Source organism: Balaenoptera acutorostrata, chromosome 8, assembly GCF_949987535.1.
Source record: "Balaenoptera acutorostrata chromosome 8, mBalAcu1.1, whole genome shotgun sequence".
In the NCBI taxonomy this organism is placed as follows: Eukaryota; Metazoa; Chordata; class Mammalia; order Artiodactyla; family Balaenopteridae; genus Balaenoptera; species Balaenoptera acutorostrata.
The window spans coordinates 65,013,890-65,039,427 of NC_080071.1; the positions used below are offsets into that span (position 1 = coordinate 65,013,890).

General features: G+C 38.9%; 1 protein-coding gene across 1 annotated transcript in view; it reads right to left on the reverse strand.

Moving 5' to 3' along the window:
- DYTN (dystrotelin) overlaps positions 1–25,538 on the reverse strand; it is a 51,495-nt gene that overhangs the window by 19,469 nt on the left and 6,488 nt on the right. The window contains exons 2-9 of the mRNA XM_007190596.2: positions 22,547–22,621; positions 19,592–19,793; positions 17,665–17,750; positions 17,054–17,154; positions 12,336–12,407; positions 11,913–12,076; positions 7,232–7,343; positions 5,649–5,797 (exon numbers count right to left, since the gene is read on the reverse strand). Of these exons, the coding sequence (XP_007190658.2) occupies positions 5,649–5,797; positions 7,232–7,343; positions 11,913–12,076; positions 12,336–12,407; positions 17,054–17,154; positions 17,665–17,750; positions 19,592–19,793; positions 22,547–22,621 (961 nt within the window). The remainder of the gene's footprint in view (positions 1–5,648; positions 5,798–7,231; positions 7,344–11,912; positions 12,077–12,335; positions 12,408–17,053; positions 17,155–17,664; positions 17,751–19,591; positions 19,794–22,546; positions 22,622–25,538) is intronic.

Here is a 25,538-nt window from a genome sequence, read left to right on the forward strand (position 1 = left end):
CCTTCTTCTTCTTTTTCAGTTTTTCCTATCAATTTGTAGGGACCTTTCCATAGAATAGTTTATCCTCTTAGTGAAAATATTTTTCCAAGTCTGAGACTTATTTTTGATTTTTGTTTATAATATCATTTACCGTGAGAAAATGTCTACATTTGCATGTCGTCATATATATGTGTGTATCTATTACTTCATGATTCCTTATTTTGTTGTCTTGCTTAGAAAGGTCTCCTCCAACCCAGGTTTCCTAAATTTTTCTAATATTTTTATTTTAAACTATTTTTACATTTAAACTTCAATCAATTTGGAATTTATTTTCATTTATGGGGCAAAACAATGGATACCTGATGGATAGCCAGCTATGCATCTTTTTCCACTGAACTGAAATACCACCTTTCTAATATGTTAGGCTCCCATTTATGCTTGGATCATTAATCAAATTTTGTATTCTTGTCCTCAGATCAATATGCCCATTTCTGATTTATACTATATTATTTGGTCATGGTGGCTCTAGAGTAAGTTTTAACGTCTGTTGAAGAACAACCCTTCTCACTATTTTTTTTTAACATCTTTATTGGAGTATAATTGCTTTACAGTGTTGTGTTAGTTTCTGCTGTATAACAAAGTGAATCAGCTATATGTATACATATATCCCCATATCCCCTCCCTCTTGCGTCTCCCTCCCACCCTCCCTATCCCACCCCTCTAGGTGGTCACAAAGCACCAAGCTGATCTCCCTGTGCTATGCAGCTGCTTCCCACTAGCTATCTATTTTACATTTGGTAGTGTGTATATGTCCATGCCACTCTCACTTCGTCCCAGCTTACCCTTTCCCCTCCCCGTGTTCTCAAGTCCATTCTCTATGTCTGCATCTTTACTCCTGTCCTGCCCCTCTCACTATTTTTTATTTCCACAATTTTAAATATTCTTGTACCTTTATTCTTTCAACATGTCTTCAAAATTATTTTATCTTATTTAAAAAATATCATGATTCTATTTGGAAATGCATTTAATTTAAATGCAGTTCATTCTTATTATCCATGGTAGTTATGCTCTTTGAAGTCACGTGAACAATGAATTAGTGGAAACTGAACGATGGCTCCTGGGGGAAACACAGGGTTAGGATCTTGGAAGTCTCTGGTCAGAACATTTTCATCAACCTATCAATATATAACCTTGTTTTTCATGTGTTTCTTTTCTTTTCTTTTTATTAGTTATCTATTTTATACATATTAGTGTATATATATGTCAATCCCAATCTCCCAATTCATCCCACCACCCACCCCCCGTGTGTTTCTATTTAAAGATATATGTATACTGTTTAATGTTTACTGTTGATTCATTAACATTGAACCCATGTAACTCGTGTCTGAACGAAGCTTATTTCATACACGTATTTTTTGTTAAGACATATCATAGCCTTCTCGCACCTAGGAATGCTAGCCAGCACTGCAGCACCATGTTTGGAGGTTATTTGCAACAGTGAAATCACCAACAAAAAGCACAAAAATGGGAAAAACATGGCACAAGATAGACTGTGTAAAGGACATGTGTTTATACTAAAAGGGCAGAAACCAGAAGGCAGGGTGTCACTCAGTTCTACCTCAGCTGTGCATCAGGCAACTCACATTTTTTTGCCACTCTGTGCATGTCTGCAAGTGACCAAAGAAGCATCGCGAGTACTGATTTTAAGGTTAATTTTTGAATCGCATACATTGTTATGTTAGTGTCTTCTCTTTTAGGAATTTGGTATGTTTCTCCTTTTTGCTCAGGTCTTATTTTCTGTATATTCAATCAAATATTACAGCTTTCCTTATATGGGTTTTGTATCTTTTTTGTTAAGTTTTTTCTAGTTTCTTTTAAAAATAATTTTACAGGTATTGTAAATGGGATTTTTATAAAATTTCTATCTAGCTATTGCTGATATAGTGAAGAGCTATTTGTGCATACATATTTTATTTTCCACCACTCAAAACCAATTAATTCTACTAGTTTTTGCTAGAGTTACTTGTGGTTTCTTGGGGCTTCACAATCATATTAGCTACAAATGGAAGTAATTTTTTTTTTTTTTAATTATTTATGGCTGTGTTGGGTCTTCGTTTCTGTGTGAGGGCTTTCTCTAGTTGTGGCAAGTGGGGGCCACTCTTCCTCGCGGTGCGCAGACCTCTCACTATCGCGGCCTCTCTTGTTGCGGAGCACAGGCTCCAGACGCGCAGGCTCAGTAGTTGTGGCTCACGGGCCTAGCTGCTCTGCGGCATGTGGGATCTTCCCAGACCAGGGCTCGAACCCGTGTCCCCTGCATTGGCAGGCAGATTCTCAATCACTGCGCCACCAGGGAAGCCCCTGGAAGTAATTTTGTGTGTTCTTTTTCACAGTTTTTATATTCTTTTTTAGTATATTTGTAAGAATGTCCCAAAATATATAATAATAGTGGTGATATTTGGTACCCGGATTTCAGTTATGTTTTTGTAAGTGAAAATATTATCAGTGTAAACTATTGCATGGAATCCACATTAAAAGGAAGGAGGCTTATTAGGATGAAGAATGTTTGCTGAATCAATGAATGAATTCAATATTACCATTTGGCAATAACCATGAATCTCTTAGAAGATGGTCAGTACCAATGTGACAACTTAATAGATAGCAAGGATATGATTTTGCCTATTATCACAATGTAAAATAGTAATATTCCACATTAATTTCTCCTTGACCAATCACTAATCAGAATTTTTGAATTCATCAGTATCTAGGCTAAAGTGGAAATTATTACATTAGAATTTTACTTTGGAGAACAACTCAATTGTACTCTGGTGAACAGAATATAACACACCAACATTTAAAGAACATTTAGCTTTGCGTAGGACTTGCAATTCCCTTTCCTCATCTTGTCTCCATAAATATTACTCTGGGAATAGGAAGGACAGGTTATCCCTATTATCAGGTGAAGAAACCAAGTCTTAGAAACAGTCCCCAAGACCACACACAGAGTTGGCTGAGAACAAGACTTCTGTGTCTCTCTGTCCCAGGTTCAAACTTCACTAATGTCTTCCAACACTGGGTAATTACTCCTTGAGACACTTTCATACCCCATTCTAAAAGACCCACTTTATCGATCAATCCATTAATCCCTCCATCATGCATCCATCCATTTTATTACTCGGTCTGTCAGTCATTCAACAAACACTTATTGAGCATTTATCATATTCAGACATTTTTACAGATTCTGGAAATACAACTGGAAACAATAAAAGTTTCCTCCCCCGATGGAGCTTACATTATCGAAAAAAAATTTTAAAATAAAAGTGAAATTTGTATAACGTCAGATGCTGATGAAGTGCTTTGAAGAAAAATAAAGCAAGGGAGGAGGATTGGGAGTGCCAAAGTGGGGACAGGGGCTAAAATGATAAATGGGTGGTCAGGAAAGGCCTTAAGGATGAGATGACATTTGAGCAGAACTTTTGCAAGTATTTCGGAGGTGGCGTCAAGTCATACAGAGAAGTGGTCTAGGAATATGAATTCTTTAAAGTAAAGGTTTACGTCTTAAGAGTGGGGGGATCTGGCTTAGTCTTATGGGGAGGAGGGAGGAATCAGGGCTGGAGCACAGAGGTTGGTGGGGAGATGACGCTGGAGAGGTTCCCAGGGTAGCTCAAACATGCAGGAGCTTTCTAAGTCATCTTACAACTTTTAGTTTTTAGCTTAAAAACAATGGGAAGCTAATGGAGGGGTTTAAGGCACAGAAGTTTGGGGAAAATGAGTGCGTGAGGAATGCCATCATATTTTGAATTTGTAAAAGATCAGTCAGGCTTCTGTGGCCAAAAGAAATGCACATAAGAGCATGGATCTTTGTGTTCTAACTATGAGAATGGAGGAATTTAGACAAGATCTCAAGTATTCAATAAATCCCGCTGATTAATTGTCCTAGTTTACTTTCACTCTGTCAGGGAAAGGTGAAATAAATGGCTTGAAGAAGACAGATGAATTGGCATCTGATATCTTTGTTTCTATTTTTAAATTTAAATTATTTGTACTCTATTAAAGCTATACATCAAGATGATATCCAAATTCTCTAACTTTAAGAATACATTGGGGCTTCCCTGGTGGCACAGTGGTTAAGAATCCGCCTGACAATGGAGGGGACACGGGTTCGAGCCCTGGTCCGGGAAGATCCCACATGCCGCGGAGCAACTAAGCCCGTGCGCCGCAACTACTGAGCCTGTGCTCTAGAGCCCGCGAGCCACAACTACTGAGCCCACGTGCTACAACTACTGAAGCCAGCGCGCCTAGAGCCCGTGCTCTGCAGCAAGAGAAGCCACCGCGATGAGAAGCCTGCGCACCAAAGAGTAGCCCCCACTCGCCGCAACTAGAGAAAAGCCCACGTGCAGCAACGAAGACCCAATGCAGTCAAAAATTAAAAAAAAAAAAAAAAAAAAAAAAAGAATACATTGATAACCACCTGCTAGGAAAATGTGGTACAGGTATAAGGCATGGCATCTAATGCGAAGTCAACATGTATTTTTTCCCTTTAAAGAGCTGTAAAAATACATTAAATTATACCAAACTGTAAAAAGTGACAAAGTGACCACAGAAATAGGGTCTGGGATCGAGATAGAAATATGCTGGTAGATGTCTGAGAAAAGTTTAGGGAATTACAAAAGAAATTAATAAATGAATACCAATTTGATTAAAGTGATCTATTCTTATACTTCTGGTAGATAAAATAAGAGTGAATGAATTTTTCTGGGTTTTTTTCTCCCAAAAGTCTGATGATCATAAGCCCATGGAAACAGTACCTCTTTCCTTTATCTTCTGAAATTTTAAATTATAAAGAAGTAGTTACTTCGGTAGTTAAGGTCATGAAGACTTTTAAAAAGTCATCTTTAGGCTGGTGCTCAGGTATGTGATGGGTGATGTCAGATACCAGTGGCGCTGGGATATCCTTTGAGATAACCCTCTGGAGCGTAGTTTGGCATTCTGAATTTTGAGGATTAACAAAATTCACAACTTTTGATGCAATGGTTTTACTTGAGAGAATTCATCTTAATAAAATATAAGAAAATGCGTGTGTAGGGATGTTGACTACAGAATTTTGGTGGGGGGCAAAATTTGAAAATAACCAAAATGTTAAGGGATTGCTTGTGAATTATGGGACTTCCTTATAAGGATAAGAGTGAGGTCATTGAAATGATATTTTGGAAGCTAATGACAGGGAAAATGCTCTCCATTTAATGTAAATGGAGAAAAGGATGAAAAGTTGTATCTATAGCATAATTCCTGATCTGGTAATACTGAAATGTGAATAACACTCACCTGTGAGTGATGGAATGTGCCTTTCTTTTCCTTTTTTAAAAAATAAGTATTAATTCTGAATTAGGCTTTCAAAAGTAACACAACAACAAAAAAAGATGTTGGAGAAAGTTATTCAAATACTCTAATATTAAAAATCTTCTGTGTCTGTCTGAGGTCTTTAGTTGGGATAACTCTAAATGATCGGATGGGCCACTTAAAGGTATTTTTGTCTCGCGTTCTACTTTAAAATTAGAGGTCGTTTCTAGAGGGGAACAGCATCTTTACCCCTCCCCTGCTTGCTGGCTGCATAACCCAGTACCCAGGCTCTGGGCTGCCAACCTGCGCTACTGTCACTCGGAGACACTCACCTGGCCTCTGCATGGTTAGCCACACCTCTTGGATTCACCTGGTCCAGCAGCCACTGCCTTCTCGCAGCTTCTTTCCTCCTACAGCGCCCTTGGAGCAGGTTGTTTCTGAGGGTCCTGAGGAAGAGTTTTGTATTTTCTTTCGCTGACATCTGCTGGAATGGCCAACAGAAAAAAGGGCATCAGATCAGTCTTAAAGTGGTCTTCTTTCCTTACTTGGGTGGATTGGCTGCCATGGAAGTTTCTGAAATTATTTCACTTACCGTTATGTCCACAGAAAAATCATCTTACTTCCTTACTACCTGAATTTCTTCACATCCTCTCTCTATACACATACATATAGTATATGTTTCCAAATTAAATACCCCCCAACTTCTGCAAACATTCCTCTTCCTTAGAGCAACCCAGGAATGGGGAATTTTAAAGCTAGAAGAAGGTACGAAAGAGGACTAAGCCTGTGGTTACTAATTTGGAGGATTCCTCTGAGAATTTATTTCCAGAAAAATCCTCATACATTTAGTCTTGTATAAAATATCAGTGGATTCTCAGACCACTTGAAGTCCATCCCACATGTAAGGCAAAAGGAAACAAAACAACGAGACCTTTAATTAAAAGTATTCAACCCTTGAAATCTAAAGTGTAATAACAAAATGACCACATGGTGTCAGTCTAATATCGATAAGCCCTATTTCTCCCCAGACTTTTAGAAACAAGAGGATCATAGGCCAATAATCTGAGGATCTGGGTTAATAAAATTTAGTAAAGCAATATCCACTGAAAATTAGTTGGCAAGATTGAGGCACTTGACTTTTGTGGACCATTCATGGTAAAGAGAGAATGAGGGGAAAACCGTCCTCAGTAAAGGTAATTAATCAATATTTTTCACTATTGTGAAATTTGGGGATGAGGCCATCTGCATGGAGAAACTGATTCATACTCAGTGATGAAAAGAGAGTGTTCTTTCTGGAGAAATTGAAATGCTCTCTGCTTTAAAATTATCCTATTTCTCTTTCTTCTTAGCAAGAGCTGAATTCTCTTGCTGAGTATTATAATTTTCTTTAAAAAAATTTTGAAAGTCAGCTATGAAGTCTTAGTTTTACACTTTTCCAGTCAAAACTGAGATAGAAATCTTTCTCTTTTGTTTTTCCTAAGGAAAAAATTACTTGAATTTTAGTGCTCAGGTAAAGACATGTTAAAAAAGAAAATTCCCGAAATGTACTAGCAACTAGAGGCCTTGATGCATCATTTTACCAAACCAGGGCTTTTTCTTTTTAATCTGTATCCATTTCCAATGCCTCTCCCCTCTTACTGCTCAGATATTTTCTAGTACACAGTAGGAGTCAATGGCTTCAGATTAGACTCTGGCCTTTTCTTATCCTCAAAAGGTTTATTAAAATCTACAGTGTAAAGAAAGTACATGTATATTGAGAGATATTTAAGGTTGAGTTTGCCACTTCCTTAGTCTTAAATATCATATGTATGAAAGGAGCAGAACCTGTGGTTTTCCAGGAGGAAAAGTTTTTTAATTGCTGTAGATTTCACTGATAAGATTCATGAATAGTTTGGTACATGGCATTAGATGTTACCTGGATGCAGTTCTCAATCACAGGATGAGACTTCTGGTGGGACTTGCTCTGAAGACCAGATAAGAAACACACCTGACAGATGTCAAAGTTGAGACACTTCAGACAGCGGTATCTGCCAATTAAAATGGAAGTGTGACTTACATCACTACTAGTAGGTGAGCAAAGAAAGTATTATTCAGGTGGAGAATGAGCATCCTGAAATATACAGGAGGTGTCTGAGCTATCGAGTGAGTATAAAGTTGTCTTCTTTTGTTGGCATTTTTATAACATGACATTAAATTAATATAGTTTTGTCAACAAACTATCATATAGAGGCCTGATTCGTCCTCTCCACCCCGCCCCCCAAATACCAAGTGTCTTTTATATGCAGGGTATTATGTGCTACAACCTTTAGGATAGACCCTTAAGTCTGCAGCCACATTTGTGTAGCTGCATAGTTCATTCAGGTAATTTGAATTTAATTGCCAACTTAAAGAAAACTGGGAGATTTCCAAAAAGTTTGAATTCTAGCTTCTCTGGAAAATGTGTGAGATATGATGATATTGGACCTGCATTCTTGTGTGGTGTTGGGGAAAATAAAACCATAGATAAAGAATCTAAAATAAATGTGTCATTTATCAGAAATCTGTATGTAGGAAAGGATATTGTGGAAGAGAGGGAGTTCCTCACCAGCCAAGACTGAGTGACCACCACACCCAAGTTTCTTAACACATCAGTGTTGCAGACTTTCTGTTATGGACAGTTACAATCTTAAATCTCCTGTGATCAGAAGGGCAGGCGGAAATCTTGAGACACTCTGGTAGGGAAGGGTGTCTCTGGACACTCAGGGAACATGTTGTGATATTGGGGAGGGCTGGTGAGACCTCATAGTCATGAATTAGTAACTTTTAAGGATGAGTGGGATCATATGGTTTGTCTGCAAAATGTCAGGGATCTATACTTTTTTTCCTGCTATTTTAACTCCCTTCTTCAACTACAGAGGATGCAGCATAAAGTAGGGTCTTCCCCATCAACGGCAGCAATGGGCGAGGGCAAGGGGGCAGCTACACCTTTAAGACAGTCTCTCCCTGGACTACCGCCCTCATTTATACTACTTGCCTTGCCCCCAATAGCATTTGAGTTTTCAACCCCGGTCTTCAAAGTTATAAAACTTAAACTATGACAAGATTCCTATGCTCTTCAAATTTCATATCTGGCTGCAAAGACATGATATGGAAGCTTGAGGTACTAACTAGCAAAATTAGGTACCATGTGATGAAGTGCCGAGTAAGAGGCATGGAAAATACATGCTGTAGGAGAGATGGGGGAGATCCCTGGGAGCTGGTATGGTCTGATAAATGTTTCTGGAAGAGCTGAGACTCATGCTAGGCATAGAATGCTGGGTGGGAGATTAAAGTAGAGGAAATCCCAGGGAGAAAGAAGAGGAGGAGTAAGGTAATGCAGACTGGGGTGAAGAAGAAGGGTTTAGAGCTTTTCAGACCTATCAGACCTACAGGTAACTGTGGAGAATGGAGGAATAAAAACTTGCAACGTTCCTGAGGCCAGATGGCAGAAGGGCTTCTGACCAAAGTCATTGGAAGGCAGAGCAGGAGGATGGAAATGCCATGAGACCAGCTCTCACGGTCCTTGTTCACTGCCGTCCCCGACACCTCGTACCAGGGTAGGATATTAATACAGAGTGTTGAAGGGCTATCACAGTAGCAAACAGTTTTGAGCCCTTACTATGTAGCAGGCAGTGGACTTGCATTGACATAGTTAATCCCCATGAAAGTTGTTTAAGGCAAGGCATTCTTATTATTATCCTCATTTGAAGAAACTGATTCAAAGAGAGTTTAAGCAATTGCACAAAGTTACACAACTACGTAGTAAGTGGTAGCATTAGGCTTTGAGCCCAGGTATACCATCTAAATGGAGAGCCAGCTATTTTAAACCCTGTTAATAGACCACCAAGTCAGGAGACTTGCGTTTGAGTCACATGCCACTGTTACCAGGTGACCTTGAAATGGAAACTTAAGCTCATTGTTTTGAAGATACCTGGAACAGCGCAGGTTTTCAAAGAACATCAGTTGAATGAAATTAAATGAATGACAGTTTCTTCAATGAAGAAAATGGGGCTAGTAAACCCTGTCCTCTCGGCCTTGCAAAGGTTTTACAAAGCTTTGAAAATTATTCAGCATGCGTAACTGGGGAGACATGAAGTCTATAACATAAAGTATTTTTTATAAAGATGATTTGATGAGCCACCTGTACTGGCTGCTTTATTTAGCATTACTGTATGGTTACAGTTGACTCGTTAGGACAATACACTGACCCTAATCTTGGCTTAGTTCCTCCATGCTCTGAAACTACCGACAGGTGTGTGAGAAAGGGTGCAGTGTGGATAATGAGATTGGTCTGTTGTTGATGCCTTTACTCATAGAGAACCAACTTTTTCCCCCTAATTTCATTTCAAACTTACATGGCTATTACAGAGCATAAATGTGACACATTCTGCTAAAATTGAACACTTGGCTTAGGAACAAGCTCTGGTCTTTGTAGCTTCTCTTACTTTAGGAGGTCAAGTCTTTGCCCTCTTTCCTGCTATACCTCCAGATCTGCAAACACTTCTGCTCTAAAATGTCTTTATGAATCTCACTGAAACTAAAAGCCTTGAGGCTATTGCTGGAGATTTCTGAGAGCCAAAAACACAGGTTTAAGGTTAGAACTGTAATACATTCAAGCAATTTCTAATAGACTCAGAAGGTTACAGCTAAAAGAAGCCTAAGTCATCATTTGACCCACCTCTCCTTCTCTTGCTTACAAAGAAACTGAGGTCTAGAAAGGTTAAAGGCCACGCCCAGGTCACGCAGCTGTCTGCATATATGAGAACTGTACATTGCCTTAAATTTCTAGGAGGAAGGATGGGTCACACAGCGGCATTTCTAAGCGGAAGTTTAATCTCACTCTCAATAGATAGGGATGTAATCTAAAACTTAAAGTATGGCACTTCTAGCCCTCTGCCTTTGTTTTTGTTTTTTTGGGGTTTTTTTTGAGTGACCTGAGCAAGTCATTCAAATTCTGTGAGACTCCTTTATAAAATAAAAATAATACAAGCTTTATGTTATACATAATGCTTTTGAAAAAATACTTCAACGTAAAAGTTGTATCTTATGTAACTGCAAAGTGAATTCTGTACCTAACCCAGTGCAGGATGCAAAGTAACTGCTTAAATAATACTTGTTTATTGAGTAAGTCAGTATGATATACATATAACATGGAAAATCATATTCATGTTTGTCCACTGTTCAATAAAAAAAGGTTTATTTTTCATTGTAGCATGCAGATTTCTTTGGTTTGGCTTACTTGGCTTCCAACAGTTGGGGCCATTTGTATGTTTTATTGTTTCAACTTGAGTTACTTGTGAAGAGTTTGCCATGAGTGACGTTTCACTGTGTCCTCAGAATTCTCGGCAAATCCAATTCATTTTCTCAGTAAAATTAAAACCTGATTTCCAGTTTCTTAGTGGACCCAACAGACCTATTTTATATCAGACCTATTTTATATCACTCCTCCTGCCCCTCCTGGGCACCCCCTTTTTTACCTGTTTTGAGCTCCCAAGTTGCCCCAGCTCTTCAATCCTACCACATCTCCAGCCCCTGTTACACCCATATTTGTCCACCACGGTGGACCCCTGCCTGGCCCACACCTGCACGCTTCCTTCTCTTCTCCTCATCTTTAATAATAACTCGAATTTCACTTCTTTATTGTTTCATTGACAAGAGAACTACAACACCCTTTCCCTAATATGGGATTTTGACTGTCATCCTCAAAGCTGTGGAAAGGTCTGAATCTGCAATGTCCAAACCTAGCTTTCAAATCTGCCTTTTCCTCGAGGCCAGAGAAGCTCTGGCGTGAGCTGCTCCCACAAAGCCTCATCATTCCTTTGGGTTCAAGGAATGTTCTCAGTTGTCTGCACAAGGCGGCAGCAGTGCATCACGGTTGCAAAGCAGGCACTCTGGATTCGGTGGGTAGCCTCTGCCACTTGCTAACCATGTGAGCTTAAGGTTAAGTTATTTAGTGTCTCTGCAAATTAGGCATAACAATACCACATGTATACAGAGTTGTAACAGGCTTTACATGAAATGATCCATGTGAACTACACAACCTTTGTTCAACATTTAACAAATGTAACAAGGTCCTACTATATAGCACAAAGAACTATAGTCAATATCCTGTGATAAACCGTAATGGAAAAGAACCTGAAAAAGAATATATATATGTTTAACTGAACCACTTTGCTGCACAGCAGAAATTAACACAACATTGTAAATCAACTATACTTCAATAAAATTTTTAAAAAAGCAAAGAATGTAAACTATTGTTACTGTTATTATTATGGATGGTTCCAAAGTATTTAACAGCATTTTTTGGTAACAAAAGACAAAAAAATTTCCCCTTCAGGAACAAAAATATCTAGCGGTCAGAGTATGTGTCCATAGAACTTAATATTCCATTAATTATAGAAGGTAAAATAAAATTTATTATAAGCAGGATCACTCATACAGGAAGTTATTGACCCCCCAAAATCAACTGAGTTCTAGATGTGTGAGAAGGACCACAAAAAATATCTGGAGAGATGCAGCTCCAACTCCAGACCCATTTGGAGAGTGACAGTCCGTGTAATAGTGATGAGTGACTCTACCTCAGTCCTGTGATGGGGAAGGTCCTGCAGATTCTACATCGAACAGGGTGAGTGACCATTTCAGGGGCTGACAGTCGGTAGCAGGTCGGGAGCCAGAGGAGGATGGGAGGCTCAGATTGTAACCAAGATAGGAATTTCTCTTCTTTAATTGCTGAGCTCAACACCTGAAAAACAATGGCACACTCGGATGTGTTTCTAGGCGGAACTTTGGTCTCTTGTAGAGATGAAAATGTATTTTCATCTTCTCTTCTGGCTCTGTTTCTGTCGGCTCTACTTAAGAAGTTTATCGCATGCAAAGTCGGGGCAAGTCTACCTCTAAATTAGGTTGTCTAGGATGCGGTGTAGAGTAGTAGGTCTGTGATTTAAATGGGTCAGCAGTGGTGTCTGCCCCCCAGGTCTGAGGGACATGTGAATGGCACTCACCCCTTGGAAGCAGCTGCGTGTAGCACTCTCCACAGAGCACAGAGCTCGACTTTCCCCCATGGCAGTCGGGATCTACAAGAGGCAAGAAACCCCACGTCAGCGATCAAGAAATGGAGAAAGAGGTGGCCACCAGTCACTCCTGAGCGGTGGCGCTTACGGCCATAGCGTCACAAGTATCTGGTGTCTGAGACTGGATGGGCTGTCTCAGTCTAGGCAAACAGGACATGTGTGGGTTTTGTGCAGTGTATGAATAGAGATAATGAATGAACAAGTGGGAAGAAGTGGAGCTGGGAGGAGGAGGAGTGAGAAGAAAGTCTGGCAGTGGGGGAAATACAGGGAGGGCTTGCATTGTTTCTTTTCTTTTGACCCCAGTCAAATATTTAATCTTTCTTTGCCCTTGTGCACCTATGAATTACAAGTAACAGTGACACTGTATTAAAGTTCAGGGCAGTTTTAAGGAAACCTTTTCAAACACTTTCACATCGTCTCATTTTAACAAATCCCAATTTCTGAGGTAGAGCACTCATTATCCTTGTTTAAAACAAGGAGTAATTGAGATCTGATATTTTGTCCAAGGTAAAACAAGCAAGCAAACAAATAAAAAAACAAATGCAAGTTAGCTGCAGAATTGAGCTCTCACTCTAAGACTCCTTACTCTGTTGAGGGGTTCTCCCAAAGCTTTGTCACACCCAGACCTGATGTGTATTCCAATGGCTTGATTTACACCACCTCACTCAATGGTTTCCATCTTTCAATCAGTCACATTAAGGAGTTTAACTAAGGGACTAAGAACCCCTTGTGACTGCCGAGATGGCGAGGGACTTGGCCCTGACATTATCTATATGCACAGATACATGTACCTGTCACCTCCATTTATGCCCATTTGGTTGTGGGTCCCAGTTTCACATCTGATGTCTTCTACAGCACAGTCTGTCAGCAGGCTTTGCTCCCAAGCTCAGAAGTAATTTCAAAGACCCCCCTGCTGAGTCCATCAACTCGAATAAACATTCTTCTAATCAGGAAAGTGGCACTTAGAGCCACTTTGCTGACAATTAGCCAGACAGAAGTCAACAAACATTTGCGTAATCGTGACAAGATGGCTTGTACTTTAAATTGATAATAACCCCATCACCAGCTGAACTAAGTACTATGTGTTATTTGGCTTTTGTCTGAAAAAATAACTCGCTAAACATACTTTGGCCTGAGAGTGCTGATGAGCTAACTGGAGCATTTATTTGGATGGCGTCCTTGAGCCCTGAGAAAGGGGTTTAGCCTCATTTGTAAAATAAGGAATGTGGATCAGATAGGACCCACTTGTCAGCTCTGTGATTCTGACACCAGTCAAAAGAAAATTCACTTGTGTAGTGGGTTCTAACCTACATTTTTGGCTTTTAAGTGTGTGCACAAAGATTTTGTGGATTAATTGCCCATTTGACTAATTTCTTGCAGGTGTTCTAAGGAAGGATGCAGTGTGGCTGGAGAGCATGCCAGCACAGGCAGAACACCACTTGAAATGATAATTATGATTCTTGGGGGAGGGGTTGGGATCACACGGTGGGGCCTGGCATTTTCTATGGGAACCCATCTCAGTGTTCTTAATGGAAGTCAATAGGATGATAATTTGCTATGCAAATCTCCACCTTCCTAACAGCTTTCTCAGGAGCCTACTAATGCATTGGGGGGCAGACAGCGCTGCAGGAGCTGCCATTTCGGCAGCTCATTGACATCAGTTGAGCCTGAAACAAGGGCAGATTTTTAGGGCCTCTTGGATGGGGAGCCAGCCTGGGGCCAGCTGTAGTAGTGAGGAAGCAGCACAGGATTTCAGGAGGAGGAAAACGCCCCTCCATCCATCTTCTTTCATTACATCCACCTCAACACCTTAATATAACAAGCCTGATTGCACAAATGGATGGACAGATTTTCCCAGTCTCCCTGGCTCCCTGCAGCTTAAGTCCTAAGATGTTGGGATTATTGGGGAAGTGGCTCCTTAAGATATGCCTGGATGGGCTTCCCTGGTGGCGCAGTGGTTAAGAATCTGCCTGCCAATGCAGGGGACACGGGTTCGAGCCCTGGTCTGGGAAGATCCCACATGCCGCGAAGCAACTAGGCCCGCGAGCCACAGCTACTGAGCCTGCGCGTCTGGAGCCTGTGCTCCCAACAAGAGAGGCCGCGATAGTGAGAGAGGCCCGCGCACCGCGATGAAGAGTGGCCCATGAAGAGTGGCCCCCGCTTGACGCAACTAGAGAAAGCCCTCGCACAGAAACGAAGACCCAACACAGCCTAAATAAATAAATAAATAAATTTAATAAAAAAGATATGCCTGGAGTCAGCAGAAAACAGGGCCCATGTGCTGCTGCAACCACCAGAACAGCTCTTAAATAACTACATATGATGTTTGAACCTTAGGAATTAAAAAAAAAAATCATTGCTCCACTTAAAAAATATGAACATCTTACATATTATTTGGAATTTACAGAATACATTAAATACTAATTATTACAATCAATATGAACATAAACTATTACTATTAAGGCCCAATCAAAGCAAAAGTAATTTTGGACAGGTTTTTCTAAATCATACTCCCTGTCTGATAATCTCTTTCCTTACCCACTCCCACCTGTATCATAATTATCCTCAGTTCAGAATCCTCGGTTCTGAAGGGTACCAGAATATGTCACACCCAAATATGAGCCCTTGGCATATGTATTATTTTGAACTAAAGGCCATTGAGAACCAGCAGATGCAGAAAAAGCTCTAAAAACAGGGCACAGGTTTTCCTTTTGTAAAGGAAATTTACATTTATAAAGGAAATTTCTTTTTACCGATAGTGTCTCCCCCTCCCTATCAGGAAGAGGAGGACTCTTAACAACACTTATTAATGGAGAAATCACAGACTTAAATCTGCATAACAAACCTTACTAAACAACCCTTGTTCACCATCTACTTCCTGGTCACCTTCTCATAACTTGCCTCCCCCCACCCAGAAGCCCAGAGCCCCCTTTCCTTTGTTTAGTGTAAAATAATTTACAAGCCTGAGTTCCATCCACCTCTTTGAGTTACTCATCACTGGGTGTTCCCATGTGTATGCATCATACACATGAATAAACTTTGGTTTGTTTTTCTCTTGTTAATTCTGTCTTTTGCCAGTCCAATTTATAGGGCCCCAGTCACAGAACTTAAGATGGGTCAAGGAAAAAGAACTTTTTTTCTCCCCTACAGTCCAGACCCAGGGGAAAAATGACAGAAAATTACTATGGCTTCACTGTGAGGAAAACCTAGTTTGGGGATTTTACAGGGGCTTGAAGAAGAATAGACGCATCCTTGAAATAGGGGTAAAAGATACAGAGGGACAGTGACCGCTCTACACAAGATAATCCATAGCCTGCTTAACCCATTTGCAGAAGATCTTGCTTGGTTACATGATTTTACATCATTTTAATATTTAAGAAACATATTTACTTTAAGGATGTTAAATTCCCTTGCCTAGTATGGATAAAAACAACACTACATTTGCACATTCTTAAAGAATAGGAAATGATGGAAAGCAACTATTTGAGTATTCGGGGTTGCATTTCATCTATGTTTCCATTAAGCACCGTTGAAGGCTTTAGTATCAAGAACTTTTCAAGCCATAAATATAAAGAGATAAAATTCTTGCCCTTGAGAAGCAGCCTAGTGGAAAAGCATATATCTAGGACATAATTGCAACAAAATTTGACAAGTCCTATAACAAAGTTATGTACAAGAGTTAAAGAAGCTTTCAGTGAGGAGGTGACTAATATTTGAGTGATCTTGAAAGACAAACAGTATTTGTCAAGTGAAAGGAGAGGCAGTGGTGTTGCAGACAGATTGCACCTGCACAAGTCAGGCATGGAGAACTTGGTGCATGTCAGGTACAGTAACAATTTTGATATGGAAGAGTGACAATGATGGAAGGAAAAATTAAACACTGTGGAATACGCAGAAGAAACCACTGGATATCGTTTCAATGGGGATTATCTGAACCTATAAGATATGCATCACTGTCTTTGACTAAGCTATTTTATAATTTTGTAGACATTAACGTTAACTTGTAGACAACTGATCACAATGCAAATAATTCTTATCTATAGACATGCAAATAAATTCTGTCCTGGTTGAGGGACAACCCTCCCCTTCAGCCCAAAGTCAGTTTTGGGTCCACCTGCAAATTCGTTGTAAAATTCTTAATCTATCAGCTTGTCTGTTCTTTGGTTATTTCTTTCAACTAGTTGTAACTTACTGGAGCTCCCTTTTAATTAACAAATTAAATAAAATTTTGAATACATGTTCATTTTATATTTGTATAAGTATCATGATTTACCTCTTTCTGAAAAGAGAAGGATTGAGTCAAATCATGAAAGCTTTGCTTGTGAGGCTAAGGAGTTCAGGTTTTATTCTATCACAGAATATGGCCAACGAAGAATTTTAGGCATTTACATTTACATTTTGGAAGAGTCACTGGCTGCTGTGTGGAGGAAGAGTTGCAGAGAGGAGAGGCTTGAGTTGGGCAAAGCAGTTAGGAAGCAATTGCAATAGATCAGCCTATATTCAGATAATACCAGTGGCTAAAGAGGAGAGAGGTTGCATGGAGAACTATATTAAGGTAGAATTGACACTGTAAAAATCAGATCCTTTAATAATAAATGTGACTAATGTAACTGGAACAAATTTAGAATTCTTAAGTATTAGAGATTTACCTGTTGTAGATCTGTTAGTAGGTTTCTCAAAATCCTTCGAGTCATGCGTGCCCCAGAATCATAACCTCCCCTGTTATTTTCTGCATAGAGCTGAAAAAGAGCTAGACACATAAGGGGGAAGAGAAATCTTTAAACTGAATACTTGCTATATATCTTCGAAGAATATGTGCTTTGAATTCTAAACAGTTTATTTGTGGGTATAAAGGCGAAAGTTATAATTCTTGGTTATTTGCTTGCTACTTTGAAGGCTTCCCAAACTAAATAATTTGATAACTAATGAAGATCCATTCACATTTCAATTTTTTGATAATTTAGCACATCAATGACAAAGACCACAAGGTTGGTAAATGGCGATCTGAGCAGAGTCTGTCTTTAAAGGAATAATAACTACTGGTGTCTGAATAATCCCTATACAAATAAATATCAAGGATAACCAAATTATGAATAGTTAGAAAGCATAGATCAACATCTTGAAAAATTCTAAGTCTTGCTGAGTACTTGCCGAACCAGAGCAGTGTGGCGGGGATACAGGAGTGAGTGAAGAAGATAACGTGTTGGAGAGATTTGGTGGTCACTGCACTTCAGACATTCAAAACTCCTACATATGTTACCTCTGTATTTTGTAAGAGGACTATCCCCTGAGAGGGCAATCAGGGCAGCGGCTGCAGGTCCAAGCTTGAGAAAACCCGTTCCCGAGCTGCATGGCAACAAAACAGAGATAAGAATGGGAAAGGCAGGGTTATTCTTGGTAAAGTGGTTTATAAAAACCATGACTATGAATGGACATTTCTTTCTTTCTTTTTTTTTTTTTGGCTGCACTGTGCAGCATGTGGGATCTTAGTTCCCCAACCAGGGATGGAACCTGCGCCCCCTGCAGCGGTAGCTCAGAGTCTTAACCACTGGACTGCCAGGGAAGTCCCTGAATGGACATTTCTGACACCGTGTTACAAGTTCACGCTTTTCATGGTCAGTTTTCCTATATCTAGAATTTGACAGAACTAAGAATTGAATAAAAATATTTCATCCTTCATTTATTCATTCATTCATGTGTTCAGCAAATGTTTACTGGGTGCTTCCTCTGTACTAAGCAGTGTCCTAGGCACTGGAGACCCAGGCATCTTCCTGGGTCTTCCTGGGTCCTCCTGGACCAGGCAGTCTCACTTCCTTTAGGGCTCACATGCTGGGAAACCAAACAACAGAGACAAGGGCCAAAAGGAAGGCAGAAGGAGCAAACCTTTATATTAAAAAAAATCCACCCATTCTCAGGCCCTCACTTAGAGCCTCATTACCCTGTGCCCACTGGCTGTGCAGTTTCCAAACCTACAAAATACAATGTATCAAAGGCAGGAGTATTGTTAGAGGCAGGCATTGATACAAGAAAGGACAGCCAAAATCACAATGCTTAAGGAGACTGAAATCATGAAAAAATAACTTGAGAACATGCTTATATATTATTTGTACAACAAAAAAAATAAATAATAAACTAGTAAGGAATTTGCCAAGTGGTTAAACTGTGCTTGCCTTTGGGAGGCAGGCTTTGGGGTGATATTTCTTCTTCACTCTTTTCTGCACTTTCCACATGTTTTATATTTACTGTGAGCTTTTAAAAGTCCATTCTACAGGATGAAGGCTACTGGGTCAAGATCACGTAAGATAAACACAACTGAAGTGGGACAAAAAAGTGGTAAACACACACACAAACACACACACCCGATACCACTGACTTAGAGCATGCATAATCAAGCCTTTGACAGGGTGTAAACTGTTTTATGTGTGCCTCTCCAAGTCATATGTTGAAATCCTAACCCCCAATGTGATGGTATTTAGTGATGGGGCTTGGGAAGATGATTAGGTCACAAAGGTGGAACTCTTATGAATTGGATTGCTATTACTACAAAAGAGACCCCAGAGAGCGCCCTCGCCCCTTTCACCATGTGAGGACATGGCCAAAAGATGGCCCTCTATGTACCAGGAAGTGGGTTCTCACCAGACCCATCTGTCTGCCGGTGCCTTGACCTTAGACTTCCCAGCCTCCAGAACTGTGAGAAATAAATGTTTGTTAAGTCACCCAGTCTACGGTAGTTTGGTATAGCAGCCCAGACTAAGACAATAGGTTAGCCATTTATGCACAGGTTATTCAACTTTATCCCACAAACAGAAACTGACAACTGGTTATAAAGGAATAAGCAAAGACATATACTACCGGGGACTCAAGAGAAAAGTGTAATTTATATATATACATAGATGCATAATTGCCCTAGCAAAAGGTGTGCGTGCTTCTCTAGAGTGGAAATGAGTCTGTATGAAAATGTGGATTTTCCCCCTTTTTGCTGTCCATGAGTCATTCATATTAGTGAGGTTGATAAGCATGTACTTCTTTGTTCCCCTCCTGAATAATACATTTGAGGAAAACAGACAAACAAAGAAGCCTTCTTAGATATCAAACCTTGAACAAATATTAGACAACCCCAACTGGTCAATGACCAGAGGCAACTAAACACCCCCTGTGAGGTCACAACATGGTCCCCTCAGCCTCACCTGTCATACATTGTTGTGAGAAGGCTCAGAGTGAGTTCCGAAGCTCTGGGGTGCACCTGTCCTGGTTTTTCCACCCTGACTCTCTGAAACAGCTCCTGCAGAGCCTGAAAAAACTGCTGCACAGAGACAGCACTTTCTCTTGCCTCCCAGAGACTCTGACGTAGTAGGACATGCTGAATCAGAGAACTGCCAATCAAGTCCACTGCAGGAAACAAAGGAAACACTGCATCACTTCTGATCTGAACAAAAGGCTTCAAAAAAGTAAACATCATCTAGTCTTTAATGAAGACTGTTTTTTAGGCAGCTGTTTTTTTAAGGGAATTACATATGGCCACTATTTGGATACATCTCTCTTGTGTATAGTTCAGGCGTTCCTATTCTAACAGTCGATTTGATATTGGAAAAGTGCATCTGTTTGTAAAGCATAGTTAGAACATTATTCCCCGTATAACCTCTAGGATGTGGCTTTATAAAAGGAAATTAAAAGGGAAAGAAGTGAGAAACTTGAAAATAGCTTTCCGAGGAAGTTAGGACACTGGTGGAAAGTTGGGAAAAACATTTTTATGCTGTTTATTAAGTGGATTGAGAAAATTCATCTTTCATGGTCAAATAATCATTTTTTCTTGTCTGCAGCCTAGCTCGAGAAGGAATATTGTGTATAAAAATGCAAATGCATTACTTAAAAACTCAGTGATCTTTATAAAAGAGCAGTTGCTGAATTAGACTCCTTAGGTCTCACCCTTGCTTTAGTAATGTTTATTTTTTTGATCTTGGTCTCATCAGTATTATTATCCAGAAAGGCACTTAATAAAACCAAAGTTGCTTACAAAAAATAATGGTTTATTTCTTACATGTTTTTTTTATCACCTTCTCCTAAAAATGTTACAAGGCAATAAATATATGGAAGAATGAAATAGAACTGACCCCATGGTTTCTTGCAGATGGAGGGTGACAGACAAAATGAATAAACACCCACTTGTGCCATCTGAGAGATGGGGACGTCAGTGGCACCAAGAGCTGCTGGCATTTAAAATGCTTCAGCCTGTGAAGTGATAAAACCCTGCACTTCTGTCTACTTCGTAAATCAGCCTCACATACAACAAATCTAGCACGTATAATAAACATTTTTATTTGTTCTCTGATACTGCTTTTAAAGGGAGAGTCTAAGAAAGTGAGGGGGTATGTTTTGGGATGAGACTGTGATAAAAACGTGGCTGCATGTGGTAGAGACTGAAAACTCTTTCGTTATTCAATCACAAAACCTATCACCTCGGCCTGGCATGCTGTACACAGGATGCTATGGCTTCTGCTGAGAATTCTGTATTACAGCAAAACAGATAATAGTGGTGTCCATTAATCTCACCACTAGATTTGTGCAGGAATGCTCTCCGGCTCTCCAGATCCTGCTGCCTGGAGCTCACGATATGTTTATCTCGGTGTTAGGGACTTTTGTTTCCCCAATTTTTGTTTGGTTATCTGTTATAGGTAGAACTTTCCAACTTCCGATTTCGTATACTGTTACTATTTCCCATGCATATTATTTATATTCACTGTTTCTGATGCCAGGCGTAATAAAAAATCCCGAAAGGTACACCCTCAAATTACACTGTTTGTACACATCCAGGCTCATATGAACAATGATGGAGGCTCATGTGAGCATTGGCTGCTAACTTTCTTTAATAGGAGACATTCTCCAGGAAAATAGCATGATTCAGGGTAAATTTTTAGTGAGCATCTTCTGTCTTTTGTTGATTTCTGGAGTAATATAAGTAATTTGCCTATATCAGTAATTTAAAAAAAAATTTTTTTTTAAGCCAAGAATCCCTTCTTCAAAGGACACTTTCACAGAAATGCAATATGGAAGATAGAGAAAAACAGAGTTGTTCTGGTAGAGGAGATAGCCTTTTGGTTTTCTCTACTTGCCTATTCTTCCTTTTCCCACCTTGCTGGCCCTTTTGGGTTTTCTCGACTTGCCTCTACTTCCTTTTCCCACCTCGCTGGCCCTTTCTTACCCTACTTCACACCCATGTCCACTTTGTGAAACACAGTTTGAAAACCACTGGTGTACCTAACTTATTAGGCAGAGGCAAAATATTAAAAAAATTTCAACCTTTAGGAAACATGACATATATGTGTGTGTGTGTGTGTGTATATATATAAAATACAATTTATATATATATATATAAAACAATTTTTTTAGGTCTGCTGTAATAAATGTCATAAATTACACAAAGTGATTTTTTAAAAATGCAGTACAGAACTTATTAGAAATCAATAACTTCAGATATGCTGAATGCCTGTCGTTTTTCACAGCCAGGACCCAAGTTATTTCATTTTGGAGAATTTTTACAGGATAAAAATTTTTACTGTATTTTACCTAGATAATAGTATAGGAAAAGAAACCATGGCATTCAATCAGATAAAATTTAATGCAAAAGAGTAGTTCTCATGAAATTCTCAAGCGATTTTTAAACTTTATGGCCTGAGGATTATTCATCTGAACTTACTTTTGCAGGTTCAGAAAGAGACGGGGGTACAACTTAAAAATGCAAGTCTTAAGTAGTAGAAGGAATTTAGAAATGTTTATATTTGAATCTACAAGTTATATTAAACTAACTTATTTTGTGATTTTATTTTGCGTCAATATTGGTATCCTGAAAAGGGAATAAACAAACAAAAAATTTGCAGAAACCAAGTAGGAACATTTTTTTAAAGAATTAAAATCCTCATCCATGAATAATTGTCTATTGTCAGTCAGCAAAGCTACATGTGGGTGGAACACACAGGTGTATCTTCCACACTCCATATTCTCTGTTACAAGTAGGGTAGATGCACAGGTCCAACCTTCCAGATCCAGCAGTCACTCACATGGGGCGTGTTTTTGGTTTTCTATGAATTTTACATTACACATCAGGGTCAGATTATTTCAAGTGTTTCAAGAGAACCTGTACTTACATTGGCACAAGGTTTGCACTGATCGTAATTTGAAGGCTGTTCTATAAATGGAATTCTCAATACTATTAAGAGCATCTGTAAAGAAAACATGAAATATCATAGATAAAGGACTGTCTCATTAGATAAATCCCATATCCTAGAAGGAAATCCTAGAGAGCATGTAGCCCTACTTTATTTTGCAGGTGAGGAAATCAAAGTCTAGAGCTCTCTTTCTTACCTGGGAACAAATAATAATGGACTACGCTATCCTAGGCTGCAGGTGACCATAGAGAGCCTCCTGTGAGCCCAAAAAATTAAGGAATCCCCCAGTGAGGAGGGCTTCTCCATGAAGCTGTCCACTTTTTATATAAAAATGAAATAGCCTATGAAACAATAAGACAAAAAACTATCTGTAGAATATAAATTCAGTTTGTTAATATATTCTAGTCATATGTACACACATATTTATGCATCCATGAAAATGACTAACCATCCACTCATTTAGCAGATTTTTATTGAGCTCTTACTATATGGCCCTGGCATGAGTCCAGGCTCTTGAAATATAGCAACTAACAAAACAGATAAAAATTCTTGCCCTGTGGAGCTTAATTTCTAATGTCATTCATCAGACTGTTAACAGTGGATATCTTTGAGTGCTCGAATTCTTAGTTATTTTCTTCCTACTTGTCAATATTACCTAAATTTTCTATAAAGAGCACATGGTATTTTTATAATCAGAAAAGAATTATTAATATACTTTCTTTTACCCACCACCAACATCACTACATCAGTGGCTAGCATTTCTGAGCACTTACCAGGCACTGAGTATGTATTCACCCTTTTCACAGTGTGGAGGAGAAGAGAAAGCTCTGGAGCCATATCTAGGTAATAGAAAATGTATATGTAATATACAAATGCCCTGTACATTTGTATATGTAATAGAAAATGTATATGTAATAGAAAATAGAAATGATCAAAATATATGAAAAAAAAGTTGAAAGACTAATTACTATAGAAGACTTTTTGACGAGGAAAAACAGTCATCAAAGATAAACAACCATAAGCAGAGATAGTTTTGCAGGCAAATTCCTTTAAACTTTCAAGGGATAGGGGAATCCCTGTTACTCAACTCTTCTAAAAATGGACTTGAGGATATGGGGAGGGGGAAGGGTAAGTTATGACAAAGTGAGAGAGTGGCATGGACATATATACACTACCAAATGTAAAATAGATAGCTAGTGGGAAGCAACCGCATAGCACAGGGAGATCAGCTCGGTGCTTTGTGACCACCTAGAGGGGTGGGATAGGGAGGGTGGGAGGGAGGGAGACGCAAGAGGGAAAAGATATGGGAACACATGTATATGTATAACTGATTCACTTTGTTATAAAGCAGAAACTAACACACCATTGTAAAGCAATTATACTCCAATAAAGATGTTAAAAAAAAATAAATTAAAAAAAATAAAAAAAAAAACTGGAAAAAACTCAGAAAACTTCACAATTTGTTTTAGGAGGCTAACATAACTGTAATACCAACATTTGATAAAGTTTTATTGAAAATATTGTTATTACTGAGAGAAACTAGTTAAATTCTGATTTGAGCCTTTGAAGGAAATTGGTCTAATCGGCCAAGGAAAATTGTCCAATATGGGATGGTTTCAGCATCAACTCAAAAGTCTAAAGTTTGAAGTCTCATCTAAATACCATCTAAATCAGATATATAAAAAATAAACATATCTTATTTAAGATGAAAGCAAAGATAAAACATAATATATTAGCAAACATTTTCAAGAACACATTAAAGAATTATGTTCCATGATGTGGAAAGATTTATTTCAGGAATTTAAAATTTGTTCAACAATTAATATATTAAGAGAAGGAAAAAAGTTACTGAACCAGTGGATTCTCAAAATACATTGGTAAAATTCATCAGCCATTCTGATTTTTTAAAAACTGGTACATGATCTAGGAAGAGAGGAAACATCCTTAAAATGTCAGAAATAAAAGGCAAATTTCATATAAAAGTGAGATAGACAAAAGACATCCCTGTTAGAGTCAGGAAAAAATCACCCCCATCCCCCTTTTCACCACTGTGATCCAACTCTAGTCTGAAGCAGAGAAATAAAATACAGGGCATCAGGACCACCCCTGTCCCCTCCACACTGTGCCAGATAGGGTGGAATCTCCTTGATAGACCTTGAAGGATAGCCCTCCAGGATGTCAGTATGAGTCCATTGGAGCTGGCATATAATAATAGAATTGGAACTTATTTGCTGTCCGTGTTTTGGAATTCTAATCTACAAAAACAAATAAAAATAAGAGTTATAAATTTTAGGAAGGAAGAGATGTACAGATGTTCTGATTGCCTCTCTATCCAGATAATTCATGAGGATCATCTGCAAGTTGGCTGGATTTAGGACAATTGTATGAGAATCAATAACTTCCCTTTATATCAGTGGTTTTCAAACTTTACTTGCATCAGATTGCAGAGCTTACCCCCAGAGTCTGGGTCGGGGGGCCTGGGTATTGCATTTCTAATCCCAGGCGATGCTCATGTTTTCAGTCCAGGAAATATACTTTGAGTACCACCACTTTATACCAAGAGTAATCAGTTAGAACAGGTAATTTTTAACATCTAAAAAATGCCTAAAGTAAACAAAACAATGTGTAAGACCTTAAGACCTTATAAAGCTTTATTGAAAGACATTAAAGATAATATGAATAAATGGAGAGATCTATTTCCTCCATTCCTGGATATTCCTGGATTAGGAATGTTCAATAACATAAGGATATGAATTCTACCCTATAAATTTAAAGCAATTCCAACCCAAATTCCAACTACCATTTTGAACTTGACAAAACAATATAAAATTAATCTGTAAGAATAAATGCAATGTGTGCTTATTTCAGGAACAGATAGAGTAATGGAACAGGACAAAATCAGAAACTGACCTATGTATACATAGGGTTTTTGTTTTTTTATTAACATCTTTATTGGAGTATAATTTCTTTA